Here is a 27971-nt window from a genome sequence, read left to right on the forward strand (position 1 = left end):
ATCCGGGGAAATTAGCGTAACGGGATCCACAGTACAGTATTTCCTACGTAATGCTACGTCGTAGAGGACGCCGAGCGTCGCTGATTGGTCGGACCTTCCGGACAAAGCGACAACGTGCTTCCTTTTCCTTCCTCCAGAGCAAGCATGGCGGATTACGATCTTACCACCAGAATTGCCCACTTTTTAGATCGTCATCTAGTTTTTCCTTTGTTGGAGTTCCTGTCTGTAAAAGAGGTAAGTGATATTTGAACATTTAAACATTTATGTAGATCTTCTGGTTATTTTTTTACGCTATGTACGGCGTGTTAACTGTTGTAAGCGTCTTGTACGCCCGGGAGCTGGACGCATTTTTTTTACTCCAGCGTAAAGCAGGAAATATTTCACCGCATTCGAAAGGGAAGTACAGTTATCTGCTTTCAAAATAAAAGTCTCAAGACATGTTAGTGTTAAAAGTTCTGATACAAAGTATGAAGTATAAGTAATAAATGTACAATTCGACTAAATTGTCAATATGAATGATTACGCAACCCACGTGGATACTGAAATGGTTTAATTGTCATCGACATTTGAAATCAAGAACCGGAAGTTCTGTTTGTGTTCATGTCTAACTTTATGTCGATAAATAAAGTACTGTACACGGAATATTTTAGTCAGACTGATGAAACCATGTGGTTTTCCTATTCGTCGTATTTGGTTTTACAAAGACTTTGGGTCACGTTAGCATTGTGCAAATCAGCGATTTTGCCCCCCAACTGGGATGTATTAGTTCGTAAAACAGTCAAAAGTATCCTCGATGACGCTCAGAACAGCAAGCTAACCAAAGGCCTTAATCCTCATTAATTAAAATAAAATGTTAGAATATGTGTGTTTGTGAAGTTTCTTTTTTTTTTTTGGTGAAGTTTCGATTGTTGGCTACAAATGTTTATTTGAAACTTTCGCCACAACACAACACAGCTGTTAGCTGGAGTCAACAACAGGGTTCTCCAACCTAGCATCAAGCTAACCGGCAACGTAGCGTTAAAGTCTTATGATAAAGTTACTCCGTCTCACTTCACTGAACGTGTTGTCCAGCTAGAAACACATCCGAGTCTAAGTTTATCTAATAAACTGTCATCATTTCATGTAGTTTTGGTCAAAATCTCTGATTAAACGTTGTTGAAGACAGACACGTGGCTATTGATGGTGGTGAACATATAAAATGGCATATACATTCTCAAGGTATGAACATACACACCAAAGTGTTTGTGACGTTGTCAGAATCCTGTATTTAATTAATAGTACTGTATTCTCTTATTGTCTTTGTTAGATCTACAATGAGCAGGAGCTCCTTAATGGAAAACTGGATCTCCTCAGTGACACAAACATGGTGGATTTCGCCATGGATGTGCACAGAAGCCTTTTCCCTGAAAAGGAGATTCCCTACAGTAAGTATGGATGCTTTGTAGATACACACACAAAAGTAGGATGTTGACATTTCTGTATATTTAAGGTCATCTAGCAATGTCAAGATTTCATGAACTTTTGTTTTAAAATATTTTATAAAAGCAAGTGACATATCTATTAGTGCGTGGCATTACTGTCACTAATAATTTTCTTCATTCTCCCTGTCAGCTTTAAAGGAGAAGAGGACTGAGGTTGTGGCCCAGCTGAAGCAGCTGCAGTCGGAGACGGAACCCATTGTGAAAATGTTTGAGGACCAAGAGACAACAAGACAGATGCAGTCAACCAGGTGAAGTCTTTTATTTAAAAAAAATAAAAAAAAAGTCTGTCCAAACCAACATTATTTTTATTAGTAGCATCTGCCATCACTCTCGATATCTTATTTTTACACAAAAAAAATAATTAAATAAGGTTGTGAAATATTTTCCATTATTCTTGACTTTGTTTAAATTTATATTTCAGTTAGTAGACAGCACAGTGTACGAGATTGCTTTTAAAGTCTATAGAAATCCGGATTAAATTAAAAATATATTTGGCCTTACCAGGAACTAAACCACCAATGTCAGAGGTAAATGGAGGCAGATTTAAACCTCTGTGGCTAATTTTATGAAGGCTGATTGAAATAGTTTTGTCATTCGGTCTAATGCTTGCCCCTTTTTTCGACAAGAGTGTCACGTTAATCAAATGCATGTTCCAGTTCCTTTATTTTTAATTTGGGTGGCGCAGTGGGTAGCGATGTCGCCGCATAGCAAGTTCACGTCCTGCTCTGTGTGGAGTTTGCATGTTCTCCCCGTGTCTGCGTGGGTTCTCTCCGGGTGTTTCAGTTGGGCTGCCAACACTTGACAGAGATTTGTAGAATCTATTTAAGAGGCGTGAAGCCTGAGAATTGCATTGCTTTTGTTAGCACATTGCATTATTGTTAGCTTGCTCTTTTTTTCTTTTTCTTTTTTTTTCTTTTTTAAAAGCTGTTAGGATCGAGTAAGGAGGCAATTTTCTGTTTTGATACTGAATCATGTGTACATCTCAAGTTTGAATATTTTTTCTTTCAAGCCATTTGATTTATGAAACAATAGAAAATCCATCTGGAGTTCATCAAACATCTCTATTGCCAAAAACATGCAAAAGTTTAATTCAAGGTACGGGCAAAACAGTTTTAAGTTAATGATTTTTAAGCATGTTACCTCATTAGAAAAACCTCCAGTGATAGAAATGAAGCAGGTTGATATTTGAGTGCCAGTCCACTATAAGTTGGTAATAAGAGACACTGATACACAAAGCAGGTTACAAGGTAATGGGTATTATTCTGTTAAGTTTAATTCCCATACACTAGGCTTGACATAATGAAAGCACAGCTATTATAGCATTTCATGTTAATCCCTTATTAGTAAAAAATCTGTCATTGTTGGACATACTATGTGTATGACTGTCATTGATGTCATTTATAATTTACATGTTGATATGAGTTTTGCTGTCTTCTGAATATTTGAAGTGAAGAAGGTGGTCAGTGGCTTTTTCATGAGTAGCTTTCTCTTCATCAATATCCAAGGAGCTGTTTCACATATAAACCTTCTAACAAATGCAAGGTGGAAGATTCTGTATCACAAGACTTTTGTCAAAATGCTTTTTTTAAATTTTGTGTTTGAGGGATAGATCTACATATTTTTGTTTGAAATATATTGAAGGAGTTTAAACGTACATAAATGATGCAGATCAGTAGAATTGTAATGTGTGGTAGATTCACAGTTAAAACTTCATAGAAAAGGGCCCATAAATCATCAGGCCACCATGTATGCTGAAGCACGAAGAGTCTCGCTTTAGCCTAAATCGGATTCACACAATGCATATGTGCCACTAAATGCACACTGATTCTTTCAAATTATAGAATAAACACATTGTTTCAGTTTAGTGTCCACATAAACACCAAGATTTTAGGTTACAGTCAGCGTTATAAAATGCAGTTGGGATATTATAGTGCAGAAGTGCCAGCGCATTCTTCTCTTTTGACAAAACCATAGATACTCAGAGGCACTTTTCTCACCAGATATAATTTGTTAGACATGGTTAGCATAAATTTGTAGTTGCCAAACCAAATTTAATAAGCAACCAATCAAATTTCAAAAGTGAAGTAGTTTTCATGTATGTGCAGCTTTTGATTTGGAACACAATTGGAAAAATATGCCTGATGTCAGACAAACGGCAGCTCAAGTTATTCAATCTCTCACTACTAGAACTCAAAATTGTTTTGTTTTTCTTGTTGTTTCTTGCAGGGATGGACGAATGCTCTTTGATTATTTGGCAGAGAAGCATAATGTAAGTTGGCCTGATCTGCTGACATCTCACTTCTTCACTGCATTTCCCATGGCTCTTGTGTGAACCCATGGTTGTTTTAGGGCTTGAAGTGGGAGGGGCAGGCCGAGCAAGGAAATGCAGAATTACTTCCCAAAACCCTTAACTCATTTTCAGGGTTTGTACGGCTTGCACAAATCCTGTGGACATTTACTTTCTGTGGTGAATTGTTAAGAATAAACGGAGGAGCTCGGAACTCATGGATTGAGCCGCAAGCATGCCGGACGTTCTATATTTACCATGATGTTTGACTTCTCCCTCCCCTCTATTGGTCTCCTCCCACTGTTCTGACCTGCATGCTGTCGTTGCTGCACCTCTACACAGCCAATGCACAGGGCCTCTCGGCATGCTGTGGGAAAGGCCCTGCAGCCCAGAGCATTCACTGCCTATGTGCACAGGCACCATTCACACCTTAGTGAATGGTGTGACGTCAGCATCCATTGCTGTGATGCACTAGATGGCAAGAAAGACTTTTAAATACAAATATATTCTAGATGAAGTTGTTGTAAAAGTTACAATTTATCTTGTCGTTCATGGCAGAATACCTGTAATGAAGTATAAAATTTTTTACTTTAACTTCATCTAGCAGTGCTGAACCATCACAGTTGGAAAATGAAGTTAACGGTACATTTTCCTGTATGACACTGCTAAAATTTTCAATAATGAGCAAGTGTAAGGTTTGACATAAAAATGGACCCAAGTACCTTTTGATTTGGTATGACATTACTTCGCACATCAACGCTCGCGGCTTCACCTCATCGCATATTTTTGGTCAGCATTCACGTGATGCCCTACAGGCATTCTATTTGCTGACGGCATCCGGAAGTGCGCTATAATCCATGAGTCTCGGACTTTCATGAGACACAAAAATGCTTTAAACAGTCGATAAGAGTATGGGAAAAGGTAATGCAGATAATACTGTAAATAATAAGATGCGTCCTTTTATCTCGGAATTCGTTAATCACGTCTAGTTCCTGGGATACATTAACTGCGAGGAACGAGGGCACACTGAATTAAAAGTGCTTTTTTGAAACATTTACAGTAAGTGTGACAAACAGCAAAAAAATATAAATCAGGAAGCGGCAAACACTTTTTCACACCACTGCATTGCTTGTTAGCCAAACTGATGCTCTTATTTTTGCCTTGCAGTTTCGTCAGGAGTACTTGGACACCCTTTACAGATATGCCAAGTTCCAGTATGAGTGTGGAAACTACTCTGGTGCTGCTGAGTATCTGTACTTCTTTCGTGTCCTGGTAAGGTTTCAACTTTTGAAATTGACACTCACCAGCTAACATCAATAGCAGTGTTTTGCAGATGAGTGCATGCTTTATCTCAATAAACATAGTGTCCGTAGTGTTTTATTTCAGTTATGTACTAGCACAAAGATTTTTTTGACATATTAAAGTTGAACATTACATTATGTTTGCAAGATTGCTTTAAGTCCTTACAAGGCCAATGCTTGTATGGGAGAGGAAAAGAACACTTAAAAGTAATTGAATGTGAAAAGCTTACGTCATTGCCTATTCAATTCCCTGCACGTCTTTTGTATTAGGAGGAGACTGCTGCTCTGAGACTTGAGTGGGATCTTTTACTGGGCCAAGTGATCAGTGGCAGACTGCATAATCTGTCTGTAGTCTTCTCACGAGGCCGGCCTCAGTAGACAGCTTATTGATTTGAGTGCTGTGGCAAGAGAGTCCCTTGTCACGACTTCTGAGGTTAAAGCGTGTTTAAGTTATGCACGGCATCAAGTTGGCATCAAGAGGTTTATACACATTTTGCAAGGTGATTCAGGGAGGCTGTGGATGCATGACGAGGGGGTGCACTTATTGTGTACCTCATAATGGCCGCTTGCCGTCACTGTGCTGCTCTGTTTGGTGGAATGAAGAGCTGAGGGAAAAAGACGAATGTATACAATAAAAACAATTTGATTAAATCAAGAACTTTTTGTTAAAGAAAAACAAATAATGCCAATGGGTGCTATGCAGAGAAAGACAATTACATCTCAGAGAATACTGGCAGTGTTCTTGCTAGTGCACATGCACACTCCCTATTTCCTCTATAAACAATGAAACTTGTTGCCTGGGTTCTAGGTTTTGTGGTTTCTCTGTATTTGCCATTATAAATGAGCAAAAGATGAATTGGCAGTGAATGGGCTTTGTGCAGCTGGACTGCAAAGACTGTAGCCTCTCATGAGATGTGAGAATCTGTCAGTGGCATTGGTATTAATGTATGTGTCAATTGAATGCATATTTTCAGCTACATGGAATATGCCACCTTGTCATTGTAGAGATGTTTTAGATTAATAGAAAGTTTCCCCTTAAAAGGCCTTTGCTCATTGGGACAGTGAAAATATCATGGTCACATCAATAGAATGGAACCAGAAAACTAGTTTTAATCAGGACTCTAATATTTATTCAAAACTGGAGCTAAAAAAAAACCTGGGCTGAATGTGTTGGCAAGCTGCATCCCCAGTATCTCCCAATGCACAGCAGGGCAGATTCATGACTTTACGTCTATCACAACTTGGTTTAGTAGTTTAAAATTCTGTCAATCACCAAAGGATATAGCAATTATGGATCATTTGTCATTGAAAAAATATTAGATTGCCAATGGGCAAAAGCCTGAAGCAGGTGGTTTGTGGCTGAGATGCTTCTTTTGAAATATGGAGAGAAATTCCAGAGTCTGGAGTTTTATACTGCAGGATGTCAACTGCTGTGAGATACAGTAAAGGAAGCCATTGCAGTTCCATCATTTGATATACAAGCAGTGACGCCTGGGTGATGTCAAGCTGTTTCCTCTGAGGTTGCCTCCAGGCCAGATGTAAGAGTTTCTCAGGCTTGTAGTCACCTCCGTTTACTTAGGTTATTACTTTATTTGAAATGAAACACAAGTTATCACTTGTATTGTTTGGGGTTGTCTTGCATCCTGTGTTGGGAATTTTAACTTAACCAAATGCACTCTAATGACAAATGGACCCAGCTTCTGAAGTCAATTGTTTCCAACTGTCAATTCAATTTTTGCTCTTGCTTTTGTTTGTCTGGTTTAGTGTTTAACTTGGTGGTAAAGCAAGGACTCGTGCCAAAGCCAGCCCTGAAAGACAGAATGAAAGAATGGGCAAGAAAAGCAACATTTTTTCTATTCATTAGTGTAAAAAAACATTAAGACCATGTTGTTTCCTTTTTTCTAATTGGCATTTGATACTACACCATGTTTCCTTTTATCTTTGGGATGTCAGTGTTTCTGGCCAATTGTGGACATTCGCAGTGCTGAAGTGTCCCCTCCTCAGAAACTTGGCAGTCACTCTGCCTGATGATGAACCCACTTCTCTACAAACAACCCTCTTAAACCAAAGCAGTTGGGTACTTGATGGGTTTTTTTCACTGATCCACTTAAAACTGTAGACTGGAGAGTTGCATCTGAAACGAGATGACTGGTAATTGACCAAAGATTTCCATCTTCACTCCACACCAAAATAAATGCGTTAAAGAAAGGTCTTCAGAAGCTTGCAATGCTCGCTCCACTGTTCCAACATCAGTTGTTTATGGCTTTGCAACTCATTCTAAATAAACCAAAATTGCTTTAATTGAGGTATGTTGTTCAAAGTCCAGCAGTTCCTTTTCTTTCACTCCTCAAATTGTTATTCTGCTCATTTTACATTCAATCCAGATCAGACTGTGTAACTAGATATCTTTTGCTTACTCTTGACAATGCAAGAAGCTTTTTAGATGGGGAAAAGGTAGAAATTGATTTTATTAATGGGAGTGTTTTATACCACTCCCTCCCTGCTTTTCTATGTTTTTGCGGACCTCCCATCCTCGGGCCCCTCTCTCTCCCTCCCCTATATGGGAGAGGTTAGGCTCCATAAAGTCATTTAACGTGGGAAACCCAGTCAATTAAACGAAGCAAGCCAGCCTTGCAAAATCCATGCCTCAGGTCTTGTTACATTGTGGCCCAGCCCGAAAAGAGCAACTTATTCATATCATCACTTAATGCAGGGATTGGATGTTAAGAATAAAGATTGAGTATCCCGACAGATCCCCGGCACAGTAAATTTATTGTTGCTGGGCAGTCAGCTAAAATGTGCCCATTTCACAAACCCATGGAAACTTAAGGTAACTGCTGGAAAAACCCAGGTATTGAAACTTTTCTAGCGTGGCCCCTGGTGAAAGCCAAACTCTTTGTGTGTGTGTGTGTGTGTGTGTGTGTGTGTGTGTGTGTGTGTGTGTGTGTGTGTTAAGCTGCCATACGAACCTGGAGGTCAGCCAAATGCAGCAGGCAGGGACTTCCAAGAGAGAGAGAAAATAAACAAAATGAAAAACTTCCACAGATGAAATGCTGACCTTTTTATCCTGGCACTGGAGCAAATGTCTGACTTTATTACAAAACTAATCTGTCTTGTGACTTTTGTGCTTGCACATCATTCATAATGGATCAGCGATAATAGAATACTGGCTTTTGTCTCGTGATCTACTAGTTTTCTTAATCAGTGTAACTGATCTTTGCGAAGAAAAAAAACAACAACTTAATTTCTGAATATTCTTACCAATTTGTGGGGTTCCAGCGGAAACCTGTTCTTTTTTAGTGTTTCCTCCGCTCACATCTGTCGTGTCTCACAGTCCACTTCAGCGGCTGTCCAGCGCCATACGGGGGTGTGTGGTTAGGATCTAGGTTTCTCTGGTCGCTCGGCAGACACCCACTCTCACTTCCTGCTTGACTCATGTCACTGCATCTGGTGTTTGGCGTTATCGTGAACTACTGTGGTGCAGAGTTTCCCATGAGCCCTAGGGTGTTGCCCAATGTCCACTGCAAAGTGATTGCCTTCAGAGGAATTCTGAACCTGTGTTTCATTACACGATTCTTTTTGTTTGTTTTACTCTGTTCTGAAAATCAGAAACAGTAGTGTTCAAAATATTTGAGAGTGATTATCCTCAGAAAGATCTGTCAGTTCACATTTCATCCTAATCACCCTGTGTCACTACAGAGCTGTTCAGAGTTACTGAAGGCTTATAGCAATTACCACTGGAGGCTCTAAATTTTAAAGCAATGCACATTGCTTTAAAATTTAAATATTTTACTTCTTTGGCTGGACGATATAATTTATATTTCTGACAGCCATCTCAGAGTAGTTCAACAATCTCATGACTAAAGCTGCAACTAGTAATACTGTACAGGATTGTCAACACATCTGCATATTGAGACTTGGTTAATCAGCTGGCCAAAAAGCCAATGGTCGCTATATGAAACAAAAGAAATTCAGAATATTTGTGTCTGTGTAGTCGTTTACAGCTTCTTTCACTACAGCCATACAAGTGAGTTCACAAATTTCTTGCAGTTTATTATTTTGTGTCCTCCTGTTAAAGGGTCTTAACTTTGTCACGTCCCTGATCCCACTGCTGGACAGAATTCAATGAAATGTCACTTAACCTTTTTGGAGGTTTTATAGATGCATCTCCTAATTTTAATGTTTTCTTTTTTCGTATGTTTACATATTAAGACATTTAGGTACAAAGGTAATTTTCAAATTATACATTTCAATTACTGTAAACGATAAACACTTACTGAAACATCTTCAGATTAAACATGGTTTCCATGTTAGTTGCACATATCTCCTATGAATACCATCATAATCCCAGAATTTGTTGAGTAAAGCCTCATGCACTTCTTGACTTGACTTTTGTTTCCACTTGTTATAATAACGTGCCAATCTTTTCTAAGATCAAGATATAAAAATGAATTTATCTTATTTAAGAAATCACACTTAATGTGTAACTCGATTGTCTTAGTTTGTGTTTTATTCTTCTGATGTCCTAGACTGTATAGTTTAAAGCAAGCACAGCCAAATACAGTTTGACATATTCAGTGTGTTATATCCCACATAAAGTACACATAGTTAATAACTATAACTTCTCCTAAATACCAGAGGAGTTAAAACCTCTGTTAAAGATTTATTTCATAGGCTTTTCAACTTATCATAATTTTTTAAAATTTTGGAAATATCTATTTGGGATAATTTTCACTGACTTTCTTGAAAATATAAGTTTAAACTGACTTCAGGGTCTGTGTATTGAGAGAGAGACAAGGGCTTAATTTGAATTATGACGCTTATACTCCAATAATGTGCAGTTTGGAAATACATATTTTGCAACTTCTTAAGTTTGAACTTCCTACTCCTACGCTTCCGATCATACTTAAGCAAACCTAAAGAGTATGTACAGTGTAAGGAGTTTCAAGTTTAGTTTCAAGTTTATTTATTTTTATATAGCCCAGATTCACAAGCAATGTCTCAAAGGGCATTGGTGAACAGATTCCGTCCTGATTTCAAAAGGAAATTTGAAGAGGAAGCTAGCATTAAATTCAGGCCTAGTCATGGTTGTTCTAAATGAATAAGTTCAGCAGTTTGTCCTCCCTCCATCTAATTAATATTAAAATATACATAAAGACCTCAAAATTTAATTTGATTCTTTTTTATTGTTAATGACAGTTTTTTCCCCTCTGTCCCATGTTCTTTTTTCTGTAAAAATGGCTTGCATGTCTCAAAGATATTTAAAAAAAAAATTGGAACAAATACGGCAGTCAGTAACGGAAAATATTGGGTTACCACAACCTCTGCATTGTGAAAAATAGACAAGCATTTGTGATCCTCTAATCTCCCAGACCACCGAATGAAGGAAAGTTGTCTGGGTCCCTGTTGCGAACTATTCCACTATATTAGTGTGTCCCACAACTCAATGAAACTATAATACTGATTTCAATGGAGTATCACCGCAAAATAAGTCAAACGGCATCTTTCCTTCCTTTAACTGTTTTTATAGTAGCCTATGGCACTGACTGATTTCATGTTTCATCATTGCTGACACACAGTTAGATGAACCTGATTGTGAATGGCATTCAGCGTTACATGGGTAGATAATCTTGAAGCACAATATTTTTGTATTTACAACTATAGTAATTCATGTTTTAACTGTGGTCAGCTGCTTGTGGTGGTATAAAAAAAAAAAGGAGCAAGTCTGGTCTCAAAAGTGAAACACAATCTTTCCTAATGACTTTCTCCTTTGTATCGTGCTCCAGTCCCTTTTTGATGACATAATTTAGTGCATCCATTGGACATAAAGTGATTCCAATGCAGCTGAACACAACCAAGTTAACACAGTTGTAACGTGTGCATCCAGTTGTAATGGAGAAACTCGTCTTTTCATCAGGTCCCATCTACAGACAGGAATGCCTTGAACTCACTGTGGGGGAAGTTGGCTTCTGAGATCCTGATGCAGAACTGGGAGGCTGCCATGGAGGACCTCACCCGCCTCAGAGAGACAATTGATAACAATGTAAGTGCCTCACCTCAGAATTTTATTTGGATACTCTTGGATAGCCTTTTCATACTGACAGTTTGCCATCAGCGCTGCTGTGCTGCGGTATTTTATTCCATAAGCACATGTTGTCGTCTGACTACTGTAGAACTTGGACATAAGCATTCAGTGGTTTTCTATTTTTGATTGATGACCATGTAAGACTCAACACTTGAATTGTTTCCTTGTGAGCCTTACTCAAAGAACAACTTTTATGTAACTGGAAACATGTATCTGTAATATTAAATTTGATGTTTTTTGTCTCATCTTGGCTTCTTTTTAACATTATATCCTTCTATCTTGCATTTGTCTTGTCCAGTCTGTCACCTCCCCTCTCCAGTCTCTGCAGCAAAGGACATGGCTCATTCATTGGTCTCTATTTGTCTTCTTTAACCACCCCAAGGGTAGAGACAACATTATTGAGCTCTTTCTCTATCAGCCACAGTAAGTAAAATTTACAATTATTTTTATTTCAGTTAGTTTCTTCTTTTAGCTCAGAGTTCTTACCAAGGAAATTGTTGACCTGTTAATAAAATCACCAAAGTTGATATCCATTGCAGCAAAACAAGGGCAAAAGAAACTGGAGTGAAAATAGTCTTGGTTCTGGATTCCGTTGACCTTCTTGTGGTTATTTGAATGAACAATACTCCATAATTCAAATAATTTGTGTGCAGGGAAGGAAAGCTGGTTTCTCTTGAATATATTTTTTATGTAATGTGTGCAGAATAAAAAATGGGGTGAAATTCATTTTAAACTTCTGTATCTTTACCCCACAGCGCAGTGCAACACAGCAACGCATCAAAAACTGACACTTAGCGTTTTGTGTTGTTATATTTTGATGATTTGTTTTTTGATTTTGCTGTGTGACATGTACAGCGTTTATAGTTAAATGATTTTAACCTTAAACTATATTAGCAGTATAAGTATATTGATTTGACAGTTGTATTGTAACTCCACAGTTATCCTTGAGTCCAATGTTATGTGGAGGAAAGCTGATGTTATAACACTTACTTGATTTTGATGACATTTACTTAATAGTTTTGGGTGGTGGGCTTCTTCATGAGCCCTGTAGATATTTAAAATTCCTTTCACAAATTTGTTTTTGTGTCGACCATTTACGTATTACGTCTAAAAAGAGGCCATAGGTATCACTGAACAGAAACTTTGTAGTCTGTTAAAAATTGCACACCACCTATTTTGATGCATTTGCACACTTCCCCTGTCCAGATTGCAGGCTTGTATAATCGTGCAGGTGACTGCCTACACGTGAATTTTTCATAGTTTTTAAATTTCAGTGTGAATGATTAAGGAGGCCTTCCAAAAATTACTCATGAAAAGCTCTCCCCGACCCTCTATATGGACAAACTGAGGTACATTTGTGTGCCTTGCACTTTCAGTTTAAAACACTTGTTTTTCCTCCTGAGGCTTGGCTCTTGTTTCCCATTTTTTCACCAGTACTTCCTTTGGCTAAAGTTGGTGACCAGCGGCTGTTCCTCAGGTCCACACATGACCTCCCTCACCCCTGCAGTCAGCATATGTTGGTCTGAAGTTTATATACAGGCAAACCTCGGTTTCCGACCACAATTCGTTCCGGAAGGCTGTTCAAATACTGATTTGTTTGAATTCCAAATACATTTTTCCCATTACAAATAATTTAAATGGTTTTAATTAATTCCGAGACGCCAGAAAACTACCTTTTTTCAATATTTTCTCACTTAATTTGCATTCCATTGCCTAAGGTACGAGTTACCGCCGTCTTTGGACAGAAGTTTACGGTACCGTAACTCGTACCATAGGCAATGGAACGCAAATTAGTGAGAAAATATTGAATAAAGTTAGCTAAAATAAAAAGCACATTGCAGTTTAAGTATAAGAATAATAAAGATAAGAATTTTTACCTTTGTGGTGGTGAGCAGTTGGCATACGTGAATGTTGGAGAGGGAGAGGAGGAGGATGGATGTTACTGCGTTTGTTTCGCGTTCGACTTCCAAATTTTGTTCGACTTCTAAGACAAAAAAAATTCAGAATTTCATGGGCGAATTTCTATTTGTTCGATGTCTAAAGCGTTCGAAAACCAAGGTTTGCTTCTACTACTGAAAGATCAAGTGACTTTTCAGTATTGAAATAGTATGAATCCTGAGTCTCTCTCTCTCTCCCTCTCTCTCTCTCTCTCTCTCTGCTAAAAAAATTCAGAGGAACACTTCTTGATCAGAGTATAGCAACCAATCACTCAAATTTCTGGGATATTGATCAGGTCACTTAAGTAGCAGAGGGGGTTGTTAATCAGTTTCAGCTGCTTTGTTGTTCATGAAGTTGACAACGGGGGCATCAGAGGGGCAACAATGAGACGGCCCCCAAAACAGGAATGGTTTTCCAGATTGATTCCACTGATACTTTTTCCCCTCCTCATCTCTTTGTGCTGATTTTTTTAACGACTAATTTTGTACTGCTGTTGTTTTTCATTTGGCTTGGATCAACATCTCTGTTGATAGCATGGTGCAGTACCTGGGCGCTACAGAGATTGCACAAGTAGTGCAACTCCTTCAGGCTGGCACTTTCGTGCCTTTGCAAGAAGCTTTGCTGTGTCTCCCAGCACTGTCTCAAGAGCATGGAGGAGATTCCAGGAGACAGGTAGTTATTCCGGGAGAGCTGGACAGGGCCGTAGAAGGTCCTCAAACCTTCAACAGGATCGGTACCTGCTCCTTTGCACAAGGAGGAACAGGATGAGCACTGCCAGAGACCTACAAAATGACCTCGAGCAGGCCACTGGTGTGAATGTTTCCGACCAAACAATCAGAAACAGGCTCCATGAGGGTGGCCAGATGGCCCAACGTCCTGTAGTGGGCCCTGTGGTCACTGCCCAACACTGAAGAGCTCGATTGGCATTTGCCATTGACCACCAGAATTGGCAACTACGCCACTGGAGCCCTGTGTTCTTTACAGACGAGAGCAGGTCAATCTGAGCACATGCGACCAACGTGAAAGAGTCTGAAGATGCCGTGGAGAACATTATGCTGCCTGCAACATCATTCAGCACGACTGGTTTGTTGGTGGGTCAGTGATGGTCTGGTGAGACATATGCCTGTAAGGACGCACAAACCTCTACTGGTTAGACATTGGCACCCTGACTGCTATTAGGTATCGGGATGGAGTTCTTGGACCCATTGTCAGAACCTACGCAGGTGCAGTGGGACCTGGGTTCTTCCTGGTAATTCCTGACCTCATGTGGCTAGAATATGCAGGCAGTTCCTGGAGGATGAAGGAATTGATACCATTGACTGGCCCCCACATTCACCTGACCTAAACCCAGTAGAACACCTCTAGGACATTATGTTTAGGTCCATCCGGCGCTGCCAGGTTGCTCCTCAGACTGTCCAGGAGCTCGGTGATAGTCTAGATCTGGGAGGAGATCCCCCAGGACACCATCCGTTGTACTCATTAGGAGCTCCGTTGTTGTCGAGCATGCCTACAAGCACGTGGGGGCCACACAAACTATTAAGAATCATTTTGAGTTGCTACAATGATATTTTGGCAAAATGGACCAGTGTGCTGCATTATATTTTCACTTTCATTTTTGGGATGTCTTTGATTTCTCCCTTCTATGGGCTGATCATTTTCATTTCTATCAAATTATGTGGCATCATTTCGTTACTAATACATCACCTACTTATCATCAGGAAATATATTCAAGGTCATTTTCTCCTTGTTTAGATTTGATGTGTTTTCGAAGTGTTCCTCAATTTCTTTTAAGCATTAAATTTTATTTTTACAAAATTGTGTTCTCCCAAAGCCCCTCCAGAACAGATGAAATCTGACCTTGCATTAGATTTCTTAGCTACATTGGCTACAGAAGCATCTTCAGCAAACCAGTGTAATAATGCTTGTTTTCTCAAACAAAAAAAGTCCCCAATGTGGGCTGGGGTTCACGTCCCCGTGCTATTGGAGCCCCCCCTGGAGAGTAAGTGTAAGTTAATCAGGAACACAGCGCTGAGCGTTGTGGTTTTCCACAGGAGTCAAACAATGAGAAAGGAACGGTGCAAGCTTTTGTAAAACCAGGCTGATGGTGGCTTTGTCAAGCAGCCCACTGCTGTTTTTAGCCTCTATATCACTACAGCCACAGGACTCCTGTCCTTTGAATTGGTGCATCTTATTAAGCTGTTGTCATTCCACCCTTTCTGAACACCATGTGTTTCTATTGCCAAGCTGTAGGAGACATGTAGTGGCCCACTCCCCTTATCACATTTAATTTAGTTAATAGGTGCATTGGTGGAGCTGAAGTTTAAAAGAAAATGTTAATGATAGTCATTGTACATTATTGTTTGTTGGCTTTGCAAGGAAAGCTGTGAATATTTTTGTTACTCGTTTTTTTGTCTGGTTGGGATCAGAATCAGCCCTGAACAACATCCTGTCTCTTGTGTTCAGTCTTTATCCAGTTGACCTGTGGTTGAAACATCAGTCCCCGATGGGTTGGGTTTCAGCTACTGGGCAGGTCCCTGCTCAATGATCTATATCTTCTTGCCAGGGTTTCCTTTGCCTCCTCCCTCTCATTGGACACTCATGAAAGAGACAGCTTTAAGCAGGGACCTATGTCCAGAATTGAGGTTCTTGTTAAGACATTTATCTGTTTTGCTGCAAAGACTCTTTCTCTGTCCTAAATGCCAGAAGCTCAGTTGGATGCCAACATGTTGTCTTTTGTTAAAGAGATTCTTTGATCGGTGTGATAAATGATTACCTTTATCCTCCTTAATTACAGATACCTCAATGCTATCCAGACCATGTGCCCACACATCTTGCGTTATCTGACCACTGCAGTCATTACAAACAAGGATGTCCGTAAGCGTCGTCAGGTTCTGAAGGATTTGGTGAAGGTCATACAGCAGGTACCAGGTCTATTTATTTGATTACAAAGTGCACACACTCAACAGATCATTGCTCATTGACAGTATAGTCTTTGAAGGATGAGACACGTTGACTATGTAACGCAATATCATTGTGTCACATTTAGACTTACGTAGTGAGTCAGGTGTAAGCTGGAAACCATGAACCCAGACATTTTGAGAATGGTAGTAAATTGACAGACTGTATTAGACTGATGACTTCTCAACCAACGTCACCAACTGCTGCTCTCAGGGCCATCTTGGTGAGTTGTTGGTAATCACTAAAACATGTGCTCTGTGCTAATCTTCGTGGTCTGAAGTCATGACTTAAAACTGCAGAATGTACGTTGTACACTGTAGTTCTTGTGAATCTTTTTTTTTATGTTTGACCAGTGGTTATTTGTCTCCTCAATGCTATTATTGTAAATAACTTGTAGGAAGTGAGGAGTAATGACCTTCCAAATAAATTTTTGTATGCTGATCCTTGTTATTTCCTGAGAAACACCCACGCATTTCGGAATATAGCATGATTGATATAAATATTGGTTGCTTTATCGTATTTGCACATCAATTTTAATAGAGCTCAGCCTCAAATAGATACTTAAACATACAGATATATTTTGACATGATGGTGATATTCTGTTCTTTTTTATTGTTGTGTCTCAGGAATCTTACACCTACAAAGATCCGATTACAGAGTTCGTGGAATGTCTGTATGTAAACTTCGACTTTGATGGTGCTCAAAAGAAACTGAGGGAGTGTGAGTCGGTGAGTAACCTCTGCTAAAACCCCACCAGAATTCATTTCAACATTTTATTGCCAGACTAGGAGAGGCAGCTGGTCCTTATTGTGCCGCTCCATGACAGTACTGAGGTCTTCTGAGGGCCTCCAATTTGCGGGTCGGACTCCTGAACTTTCACATGTAGCGTTGTATTAAACATAATTAGTAACTACGGGATCTGTCTGACCTTTTGTCTGTTGAGTCTCATTTTTTTACGGACTTCTGATGGAATTCAGTGCTGACACATAAGGGATACTCTGTGCATTGTATCATGCTTTCAAATATAGAGTAGTTCTTACACACTGCATGACTCAGGCTTCATCAGATTTGGACGTGGCCCGAACTCGACCTATTGTGCACTTGTTGTAAAGTGGAGATCAGTGAAATCGGTGTCATGTAGGATATTTATCTCAACTGACTTGTCTGAATGTAGCTTTATTATATGAGAATACTATAAAAGTCTTTGTTGTACATTAACTGCAAAGCTGAATACACCAAATTCGTCATCTGTTGAACATTCATGTGAAATACTTTTCAACTTTTACTTTATGTAAACAAGATTCAATGAACAGGTAGTCCTCAACATGTGAACAAAATTTGTTCCTCGAGGTTGTTTGTAAGTTGAATTGTTTATAAGTATTTATTTACTAAATTTCTATCTATAATCGCCATGCTGTTAATACTTTAAATACGAAAAGTGCTATTCCTTGAGAATTATTAGAAACAAATACAGGACATATAAAAAACACAAAATAAAAAACAGGTGCAGGTTGTTTTGAGTTAAGTCGTTCACGATTATACGGTGATTTTCAAATTTAAAAAAATACAAAATAAAAAATCTAGTTTACCTCATGTAAGTAAGATTCACATCCATCTGCCACGAATATTGGAATCTTAAACTCAATAGAAAATCCTTAAAAGCATATATCATTTCACTTTAAAATAAATCAGAATAAAACATTAACACTAAACAACCCCTGTTACCCGAAATGTGGAAGAAACTGCTTAAGACGAGACGGTGAAAAATAAAACTTCACCTCTGTCATTTTAGTAAGTGTAAATTATACACTGATGTTTTGTTGTAAGAAGAAGCAAAATATTAGAGAAACCTTTAATGAGCGGTGAATTGCTGTCTCTGTTTAGCAGAAATGGATGTTTCATTGAAAAACGTGATCTGTCTAATCACAAACTTTGAAGATTACACTGAATTAAATGACCAACTTCGTCAGCTTTTCCTGTGGTGCACCAAGACAAATAACTTTTTTCAGTTTTTGTGCAATGTTTATTTTGGGTAATTAATTGTTATTAGAAAGTTTGTCATTTTGGACCTGCAAAGGAACAATAGGGAAAACTTTTGCCTCTAGCTGATAAACTCAGAAAATTAATAACATCTGGCGTGATCAAATGGCACTCCCGTGAGTAAATGTTTATAGATCATGTCAGTGGTTTACTGACTGTTCCTTTTTAATGTTAATCTACATTATAAGCAAATACAGCTAACCAAGTCACCATTTAACAAATGAAGTTGTAACCAAACTCTCATGGACAGAATTGTGACATCCTCAACAAAAGCAAAGCATGTTCGGTAAGAAAATTAGATTTTTCCTGTAGAAAGGCCTTCCAGAGGCCATCTTCAAATGATGACCTGTACTATCAACAATATTAGAGCTGTGTCCAATTTCACCTGCAAAGTAAAACTTGCTCTCAATCGCTGACCTTATTAAACACATGCACAGTTTTTAAGAAATTTCTAGTTCAGTCTCGATCTGACCTTATCGGGTTTTTTGTAGAAACAGATGCTTAACTCCTGCATCTCAGTCCATTGCCCAGGTTACACCAGGCGCTTTTAAGAATAGACCAATCTGTCAATCTTATCAGAGCATGTCCAGTAGGTACAAAAGGCCCCCTGACCCTGACCTCGTTCACTTCACAAACGGGTCTTGCAAGGTGGGTGGTTTTGGAATTGTTTAATGGTGCCTTCAATGCGTCACCTGTGATGGTCTGCAAACATTTTCTCTAAATGGTGGCGTTTGAACCCAGTAATGCAGTTTCTTTCCAACAGAAATGCACATGCAAGCCATTAAAAAAAACACATTAGTTCGGAGGTAAAGCAGTGTTTTACACAGTGCGGAGTGATTTGAGGTAAACGGATACTCCACTGGGATGCGCTCTTGTCTTGATGAACACTTGTAATGCATCAATTTTGAGCCATTGAAAAGTAGCACATCTATTTAATGACTGCTGTAATAGTAAAATGGGTTTTGTTTTCAACTGTGTCTACAGTTCACTGTACCTGATGTAATAGTTTGAACCCAAGTGTTTTCAAATGGAGGGTTGAGCTAGGTTTAAATTATCTTGTTCAGTCTGTGTAGGTTTTTTCCCGCTCCACCCAAATCTGGAATCACTGTCAGATGTTGGCTGCTTACATGTCAAATAATGAAAAGTATAGGCCTACCTATAGTCAGCGTATAAAAGGACTCCTCCAGCCCCTTTCAGAATTTGTTTAAGCTTTGCGGTCTGAATCCCAGATGACAGTAATTAGGGCACTTGACTGTTCAAAGTTTATCACTCTTAGATAAGCGTTGTCATAGCTCAAATGTGTGTACCCTGATAGCGCCATGTAGTTGGGATTTATTCAACCAGAACCCCAGGCAGATAGCAGTTTTCTCGGCTTAAGCAAACAAAGGGCTGGTAATTCTTAGAGGACTTTTGAAGATGATGGCCTGTGATGTGAAATAGTGCTGTGTGGAGTTGGAATGTGGCAAGCACTGAGAAAAGGGAGCATTTCACACGATGGTACCTCTGGGTCACGAACATTTAAAGTAGATAAATCGGCTGTATTCAGTTTAGTTGTTTGAAACAGGCAAAGTATATCTCCTGGTTTAACAAGACAAGGGTCATACGGTTCAGGACACCTGAAAAGACTTATGCTCGTCTTGGAGTTTGAGGACAGTTATTGCACGACTAACTTTTGGCGATTCTGCATGCTGGAGTTGAGACAGAACCAGCAGACCAGATGAGTCAATGCGGTAATCTCTTTGGTTGGCTCTGTTCTTACGGTGTTGTCTCATGTGGTGTTTGCTGTATTTAAGGATTTGTGGTTGATTTAAAGCACCTTGCAATGCGCGGGATTACTTCTACAGGAAATTTTGATCTTTTGAAAACTTTGGTCCAAACTGAATATTGGTTCATTATCCAATATGATCCTCCTTTCCCAGTTTGGCTCTATATCAAAGTGGATTGGAATTTGGTTTGGTTGAATTAATTTTTCTTCCTGAATCGAATAAGACATGAATTCCTCAAAGCAGACTAAAATTGAATCAAAACTGTCATGCTGCACTCATGACTCTCCTTTTTTGTGAAATCTGAAGGCCTCAGTCTATTACGTTTTCACAAGTCTCTTATTCAAAATACTTTGTCTCTTAGGTTCTGGTGAATGACTTCTTCTTGGTTGCTTGTCTGGAGGACTTCATTGAAAATGCTCGCCTCTTCATCTTTGAAACCTTCTGCAGAATTCACCAGTGCATCAGCATCAGGTTAGTAATGTGTGTTATGACCCAAAATTTAGTAATGTGCATTATGACCCAAAGTATGTGAATGTACCATTCACAGAGTTGGGTCTTTCATTGCCAATGCTGTATCAGCATAGTTTCTTTTTATTGCTCGCATTGTTAAGACGGACGTTTAGATGGTCATCTACTAATACCAACAGGAATTCCTATTTAATGACTTAAGTGGAATTGAACAGGTAAAGAAGAACACTTGCTTAATCATTAGCAGATTTCTCCTCATGGATGAGTTTATTGCCCCTTCTGCACAAAGTCATGTGACCTCTGAGATCTTGTGGGTTAACTTTTGAGGTTTAACTGCTTCCAAGTCCTCACAGGTGACATTATTCACTTTTAAAACAACCTGTCCAAGGTCAATTTGTGGACAGTTTTATTTTTTGGAAGGAGGTCAGGGCTTGGATTGCTTTAGACACTTTCCGTTGCTATAACTGACAGGAACCTCTTAGCTCTTTCTCTGGGTGGACGTAGGTTTTGTACGTCTCTTGACTCCAACTTAAAAAAAAAAAAAGCAAGTTTAGATACAGCCAAATAAAAGTTAATTTGGATGTCTTTCCAAAACCAAGAATTTTAGACCGTACTTATTAGTGAGAGTTTTTGTAGAGAAAATAAGACTAATTGCCTGCAGTTACATATGATTTGGCCACCTCTTATAGCACATTGTGGAGTTGCTTCAATAAGGCTTTTTGCTCTTTGCTTCAGTCTTTAATTGTCATCTTTTGATGGATTTGCAAATATAACCTTATATAATCCTTGATATTAGGTAATATCAAGGATTATATATAGGTAATGTTGTTCCCGATTGATGTGAAGCATAAATATAGCTGCTTTCAGACAATCATATCTACAGGATGGTGTGTCTCAGTTACACACCATCAGGCAAATTTGCAGCAACGTCTGCATTCCGAATATAGTTATCCATCCATCCATCCATCCATCCATCATCTTCTGCTTATTCGGAGTCGAGTCGCGAATATAGTTTATATACAGTGATCCCTTGTTCCTCGCGGTTAATGCGTTCCAGGAACCACACGCGATTAATGAATTACGCAATGTAGCGACGAACTATTTATGTTATTATTTACGGTAAGTTAAACGTTTATGAACCCTCCCCATACAGCTATTAAACCACCTTTTGTCTATTAACTTTTCCCATATTCTTATTGACTGTTTAAAGCAATTTTGTGTCTAACAGAAGTCTGGGACTCACGGAACATAGCGCACTTCCATATGCCGTCAGCCAATAGAATGCACGTATGGTATCACGTGACTGCCTACCAAAAATCCACAATGAGGTGAAATTGCGAGCGTTGATGCGAGAATGTGTGTGTGTATACATATGTATATATAAACACACACAAAACAAACACAGTAAATACAGGGAATTAATTTCTTTTATTGACATTGAAATAATTGCAGTGACTGTTACATACAGCCATAAAGGTCTGTAGTCAAGGTTGAAACATGGAACATGATCACGCTCTGTCGAAATCTCCAGTTGCAGATTGTCTGGAATTGATTAGAGGTTCTGGTTCTTTTTGGCAGACTTACTGCAATTGGATCCATTTACTTGTTAAAGACCACAAAGGTTAGCGGTAACACTGAAAGAGGAAGTCGAACAGTGATTTTTCTACTTTTCACCTTTTTTCATCATCTCTCAGAAATTCAGATTGTTGAGGTTTCTAAAGCAGGAATGAATGACTAATTCATGAAAAGAGGGATTTCCGTGTTTATTTTTGGTTAATCATGACGATGAACATAACATGTCTCTTTCTGTATGTCTCACCCAAATTCCTAAGTCATTAGTCCTCTACTCAGAGGCTCAAAGCATGCTAGCATGGACTCAAATTAATTTGATGGGTTATTTTTAATGAGGACAATTTTACAGCTGTTGGCGATGATGTGTTTGCACATATTTAGCTCTCCGTCTGCCCACAGCTTAGGACACAAGAGGGGAACTGGAGTTGGTGTAATTGAGTTATATTTTGCAATAAATCTTTATATGAAACATTTTGTAGCCCTGAACATGTGATTCTCCCCACACTAATAATTGCATGCACACACATCTTCTTGTCTAGACCTCTCAGTATCTTGAGAGTGGTTCTAATTTAGCTTAGTTTCCCTTGTTTGATTTACAGGGTTTATTTCCACAGTCTGCCCATGACATACTTCAGTGGTGAAACCCTGCTTTGACTTCAAAAGCACACTTGATTAAGTGAATGCTTTAGACCTTTAGGCAGTTCTTTTACACTCATCTTCAGATTGTATTTTTTACACACTGGTTTACTGATGGTTGGATGCAGTATCTTGAATATTGCAATTTAACACTGAGTTATTTTAAAGATGGCACACTGGCTTCACCAGAAAATCCATTTTACATCAAATTGAAAGCGAAGTTGTTGCAAACCACACTATTATATGTTCTAAAGGTGCTTTACTTTTAGACCAACTAAGTTAAGAAGATGACTACTTGTTAGAAGGATCTCCCCATCCCCCATTCTCCTTTAACTCAGTTAGACTCCAATGCTTGACCCCTCTCTTAAGTGTGAGGTTGGTATAAAGACCCAAAGGAGTACCCTAGCCTGAGGTCGAAAGCTCAGGAGCCGAGTGAGTGAGGGGTCGAAATGAAAGTGATCTCCTCTCCCAAAGGAACAAGATCATGATTGTGTAAAATAAAACCAGCCATGGAGGCTGTCTACCTGGCTTTAGGGCTAATATCAACAGAGTAAGTTGTGTAAATCTGTCCCATCACCAGCTTTTGATTAAAAACATTTTTTTTTTAAATTTGATCTCCCTCATTTTCACTTTTCCCCTCCTTTTATTTTCACTCTGATATGAAGTAGTGGTAGCAGCTGTACACCTATGCAAGACATTGCGATGAAGTCAGCCTCTCTGAAATAGAAATGTCCTCCGTAGGACAAAAGCATTGCCAGATTTTCTTTTAAAAATTAGATTAGAGGACTTTGGTTGGTGCAGGCCAAGGCCTTGGGCCTTCTGGGGCACTCTGTATTCCTGTGTTGTGCTGCACAGATCACATTCAGAGGGGTTAGGGGGTTAGCTTAACTCCCATGTGAGGAAACCAGACCATGTTTGTTGTGATGATCATAACTGACCTGGACTTGACTGACATGTACCCCAACTTTTCTGAATTGCAAATCAAAACACCCAGAACGTGTGCACAGGAATCATTTCATCACATGGGCAAAATCTGAACCAGTTACAAATTTCAATCAAGTTTTGTTTGATTACTTAATGAAAGGATAAATAATGTTTTTTCTGAGTCTTGGTGTGTGATTGATAGTTTCTATATGGGCACTGACTCTTGATAGAGGAAGACACTGAGGTGGAAATCAGACAAACACGTGTGCACCAATGGTTATTGATATCTTATAAACTTTGTAAAGATAACAAAAAATAAATACTGGCTACTTATCAGACAGGTGTTCTACTTCCTCTAGAAATGTCCGGCAGTAAAAAAAAAAAAACTTAATTGCTGAACATTTGCACTGAAATTGTCAGGCATCATTTTCTGCAAGTTTCGATCTCTTGTAGGGAAGTCAGGTGTCCAACAGAGAGATGTTGGTGGCTTTCTGGGCCGAGCGATGGATTTGATCAGTCATCTCTGCATTCCCTCTACTTTCATCTGGGCTGCTGAGATGAATCAGCACACAACTGGCTCTTTTCTATCTCATCATCCACCTCATGTATCACTTGGCTGTGGTGAAAATTGAGCGATATGCACTGTCACTTGGAGACCAAACCCCATTCAGCTCATTATGCTGATGTAATGTCTTTTCGTGTTGTTTGTGTGTGTAATGTCCCGTCCAGAAACTGACATCATGCTACTTCCCAATTTCATGTGGTTTTGCTACCATTCGGCCAACATTCATGGGCTAGAAAGTGAAAGTCTTTTTTTTTTTAAATTCTTTTTCTCTTTTAATCTAGGCGTAAGGGAGATATTATCCTAAATCCCAAATAATAAGGCCACTTCAGAAGAGTATCTTATATTTGTGAGACTTTCAACATGGTGGTAGTGGGATTAGTGTTTTCAGGTCCATGGCGTGACAACTGGTGTGGCCTGGGCAGACTGGAGCTTAGTCACTGAATGGGTCTCTCAGAATGTGATGAATGGACCAGGAAGTGACAATTAGCCAAATAAATGGTTTTTATACAGGACGTTTATCACTGGTTGTTGTGTACAAACTTGTACCAACATTGTTTCATAAGGTATGTGTGTTATTCATTTTTTTCCCCAGTGGTTTGGCTGGGGGAGAGGGGAGGGGGGGGTTGGTGACCTGCTCTGAGATGAGAGGTAAGGTTGCTGTAGTAATTATGGGCAGTGCACAGACAGGTTGAGGATATTTATTGGGGCCCTTATATGAAATGTGGTAGGTGTGGAGGCTGGTGGGGGTCAAACAGAAGGAATGGGGCAGGAAGTGGGGGGGGGTGGTGGGGTCTAGATGGGGGTATCAAGGGGGTCTAGTTATTTTGAAAGCCACAAGGGAAGCCAGCTGCAAAGGGGAAAGCTCTGGATCAAAGAATGCCAGCCACCCTCACCCCCCCCCCCTTTCCACTGCGACATCCCTGTCTAGCTGCGTATCAAAGAGCAGGCCAGAGTCCAACCTGGCTCTCATTGTGAGTCACACAGTTACCGTTTGGACCGGTGTGTATCTACAAGCTTAGCAACCAGCTAGGGAGAGACTGTGTGGAGGACGGGGGTATAAAAATGTAGAGCAACCACAGAGGCTGGCGACACGGGGTCGACCCAGCACCTCTAATTGAGTTATTGTTACAAGTCTGTAAATCTAGCTCCTGTTAGTAGGGGACCATTAGACGTGTTTCTGAGGTGTGTTTCTTGTTCACATTTTCCTCAGAAGTAATGTTTTCTATTAACTCGACCAGGTAAACATGGTCTTTTGGGCACTGACAGTATGTCCAACATCAATCATGATCTTGTATCTTAATGATGTATTAGCTGTGAATTATTTATTACAAACTAGTATTTATTTTACACTTCAATATTATCAAATCAGGCAGCCATTAATAATAATGATGCTAAAATAAGTACAGTAATAAGAATGGTGATAAAACAGCAGTAATGTTAGTACTAATGACAGTTAGTGCTATCATATATCATCTGTTTTCATTTTCAGTTGAAATAAATGTCACGTATTTTTGTCCCCAAAATCTGTAAATCAGAAGTGTAATTTAAAAAAAAAAAAGACCATTAGAATTGTGATAATTATTTTTTCCAGGACTGAACTTTTTTGTCTATAACTGATTACTTTTTGCAGGTACTGGGTCATAATGTGTACTCCATGATGGCACTCGAGGAATAGTTAAACTACCAAAGTCTTTATAAACAGTCAGGAAACCACAACTTGCAAAATTAAAATGTGAATCCACCGGATAGATGTTTGAAATGTTTACCTTTCAAAAAGAATGGAAACAGAACAACCTCACTGCTGCCATGGCGTAAAAAAACTAAGATGGTATAGAGGAGTCATTCAGTGTAAGGCATGAGTCCTTACCCTGGCTTATCTTTAGTGTCCATTTTAAGACCGGTTCCATGTTTAGTGTTGCTTTGTGCCCGGCTTAGATCCCCTTGTCTCTTTGTTTCATCTACAGCATGCTGGCAGACAAATTAAACATGTCACCTGAGGAAGCTGAGAGATGGATTGTCAACTTAATCCGCAACGCTAGGCTGGATGCAAAGATTGATTCCAAACTGGTGAGACCTCCTGACCTCTTCCTCAGTCAGTTGAAAAGATTTTTAGTACAAGCCTTTTAAGCAGGATATTGTTGTGGCAGTCGTATTGTGTCTTCGGATGTTCCTCATTGGTGACTTTAGAGGGATTCTTGGTAATTGAAATGTAAACTAAAGAAATTTTATCAATATGTAACCGTCATTGGATCCCCTTCGTGAAGCTCCATGTTGACCCTGCATGTTTTGACATATACATCACAAGAGTTCTCTGTAATCAGCAAATCACAGCCCAGTCAGAATGACATAGAATTATCTGGCTATGCCTACAGTGCAAACGAATGGGCCTTGAACATCCACTTATTGGGCTTTGTTGAACAGCGTGCATGCAAAACCAGATGCAGTTGGTTGGAGCTGTGGATCTTTTGTCCATTTTTATTTCTTTTTCTAGGGCCATGTGGTCATGGGGAACAACGCCATATCGCCTTACCAGCAGGTGATTGAGAAGACTAAGAGCCTCTCGTTCCGCAGCCAAATGTTGGCCATGAACATTGAGAAAAAGCAGACCCAGAGCACCAAGATTGAGGTGAGGTACACATTTGTTGAAATATAGAAAATGAACACAGGTCAGCACCTTTTTGACACGCTGGGGGCAGCCATCCCCCTACCTTAACCAATCAGATTGCTTGAAGCCCAATGTGCGCTCAGGGCAGTTCAAAGCGTCTCATGACATCAGCCCAGAACAACAAGGAAAAGAATGTTGATGAATGACCATCAACAAAAAGCTCTTTTACACGAAATAAACCAGTAAGAGCAAGTTTAACAGAGCTAACGCTTTCATCCCTCCATTGCTCTTCAAAGGCCTAATGACAAGGTAGATTCCAAACAATCATAAAACGATGCCTGAGCGCCGTGACTCAGCCCAGCAACGTAAATAAGGTGGATCGTCGCGCTGACTTTTAGCGAACATTACTCAAAAGCTGGAGTTTTCCAACACTTAGGACCTGTTGCAGATGTCTATCTCAGGGTCCAGTCATCCCATTTAAGTGTGTTTTGAAGTTGACCCTGCATGTTTTAGTGGTATGCAGACGGTTCAAGTAATGCTACTGCACAGAATGTCATTATCACGCACACACTCACCCTTCTCCTCGAGGACACGCACGTGTGTCAAAACAGATTGATGGCGCGGTTCGTTCTGCCAACACCTGACAGCACCGAGGTCACAGCGTTGCAACAGATACGTTAAATGTTCACTTTTTAACTGTGCTGTCTTTTGATGTGCTCAATTACCCTCCTCCCTATTGTTTGAATGTCTGTAGCAAGAGTGCAGCAGGAGCCCCGTCCTGTAAAAAAAAAAGAAAAAAAAGAAGCAAACCCTCCTCATTTAGGTGATTTTTGCAATTTGACGAAAGAGGCTGCGAACAACTCAGAGCTACATAACATCCTGCCGCTCTCCACGCAACAAATGACTGATATACAGGGAAAATTTTACTGCTTACCATCTGGACTGCTTGCTTAGGGTCCCTGTCAACTCTCAGACCCCCACTGCTTACCAGTAGAACACACACATTCGACACTCCAAAAAGACAAATGTCAATGTGTTAACTGCCAGCATCTATATGTTATGTTTCCATATTTTCCACAATCGTCAGTAAATACTTGTTTTTCATGAGTTCTCTATGCACAAGGGTCTAATCCATTTTCTCCGTCTTTCTTCCAGACACCAAACTGGGCCGGCCAGGAAGCAGGATTTTAGCGTCACGGTGAAGATGGAGCCATCCCTCTTTGTTTTGTGATGAATTTTTTCCACACTTGTCTCTCAAAAAGCAAAGTACAGATTTTCACTGGTTCAAGTCATTGCCAATTCAATAAAATAAAATTAAAAAAAAGACCAACAAAACCATTTTCAC

At 39.5% G+C, this 27971-nt stretch overlaps 1 protein-coding gene across 1 annotated transcript; it reads left to right on the plus strand.

Annotated features, from left to right (window-relative positions):
• Positions 1 to 76: 76 nt before the first annotated feature.
• Positions 77 to 27970, plus strand: eif3ea (eukaryotic translation initiation factor 3, subunit E, a). Its single transcript, XM_068324103.1, has 13 exons — positions 77 to 234; positions 1307 to 1424; positions 1612 to 1729; positions 3708 to 3750; positions 4936 to 5040; positions 10987 to 11112; positions 11453 to 11577; positions 15887 to 16013; positions 16677 to 16778; positions 20218 to 20327; positions 25986 to 26088; positions 26513 to 26647; positions 27782 to 27970. The coding sequence occupies exons 1-13, from the start codon at positions 145 to 147 to the stop codon at positions 27815 to 27817; spliced, it is 1338 nt and encodes a 445-aa protein (XP_068180204.1). The 5' UTR covers positions 77 to 144; the 3' UTR covers positions 27818 to 27970.
• Position 27971: the final 1 nt, after the last annotated feature.

This window comes from Antennarius striatus, chromosome 9 (genome assembly GCF_040054535.1).
Source record: "Antennarius striatus isolate MH-2024 chromosome 9, ASM4005453v1, whole genome shotgun sequence".
NCBI classification, from domain to species: domain Eukaryota; kingdom Metazoa; phylum Chordata; class Actinopteri; order Lophiiformes; family Antennariidae; genus Antennarius; species Antennarius striatus.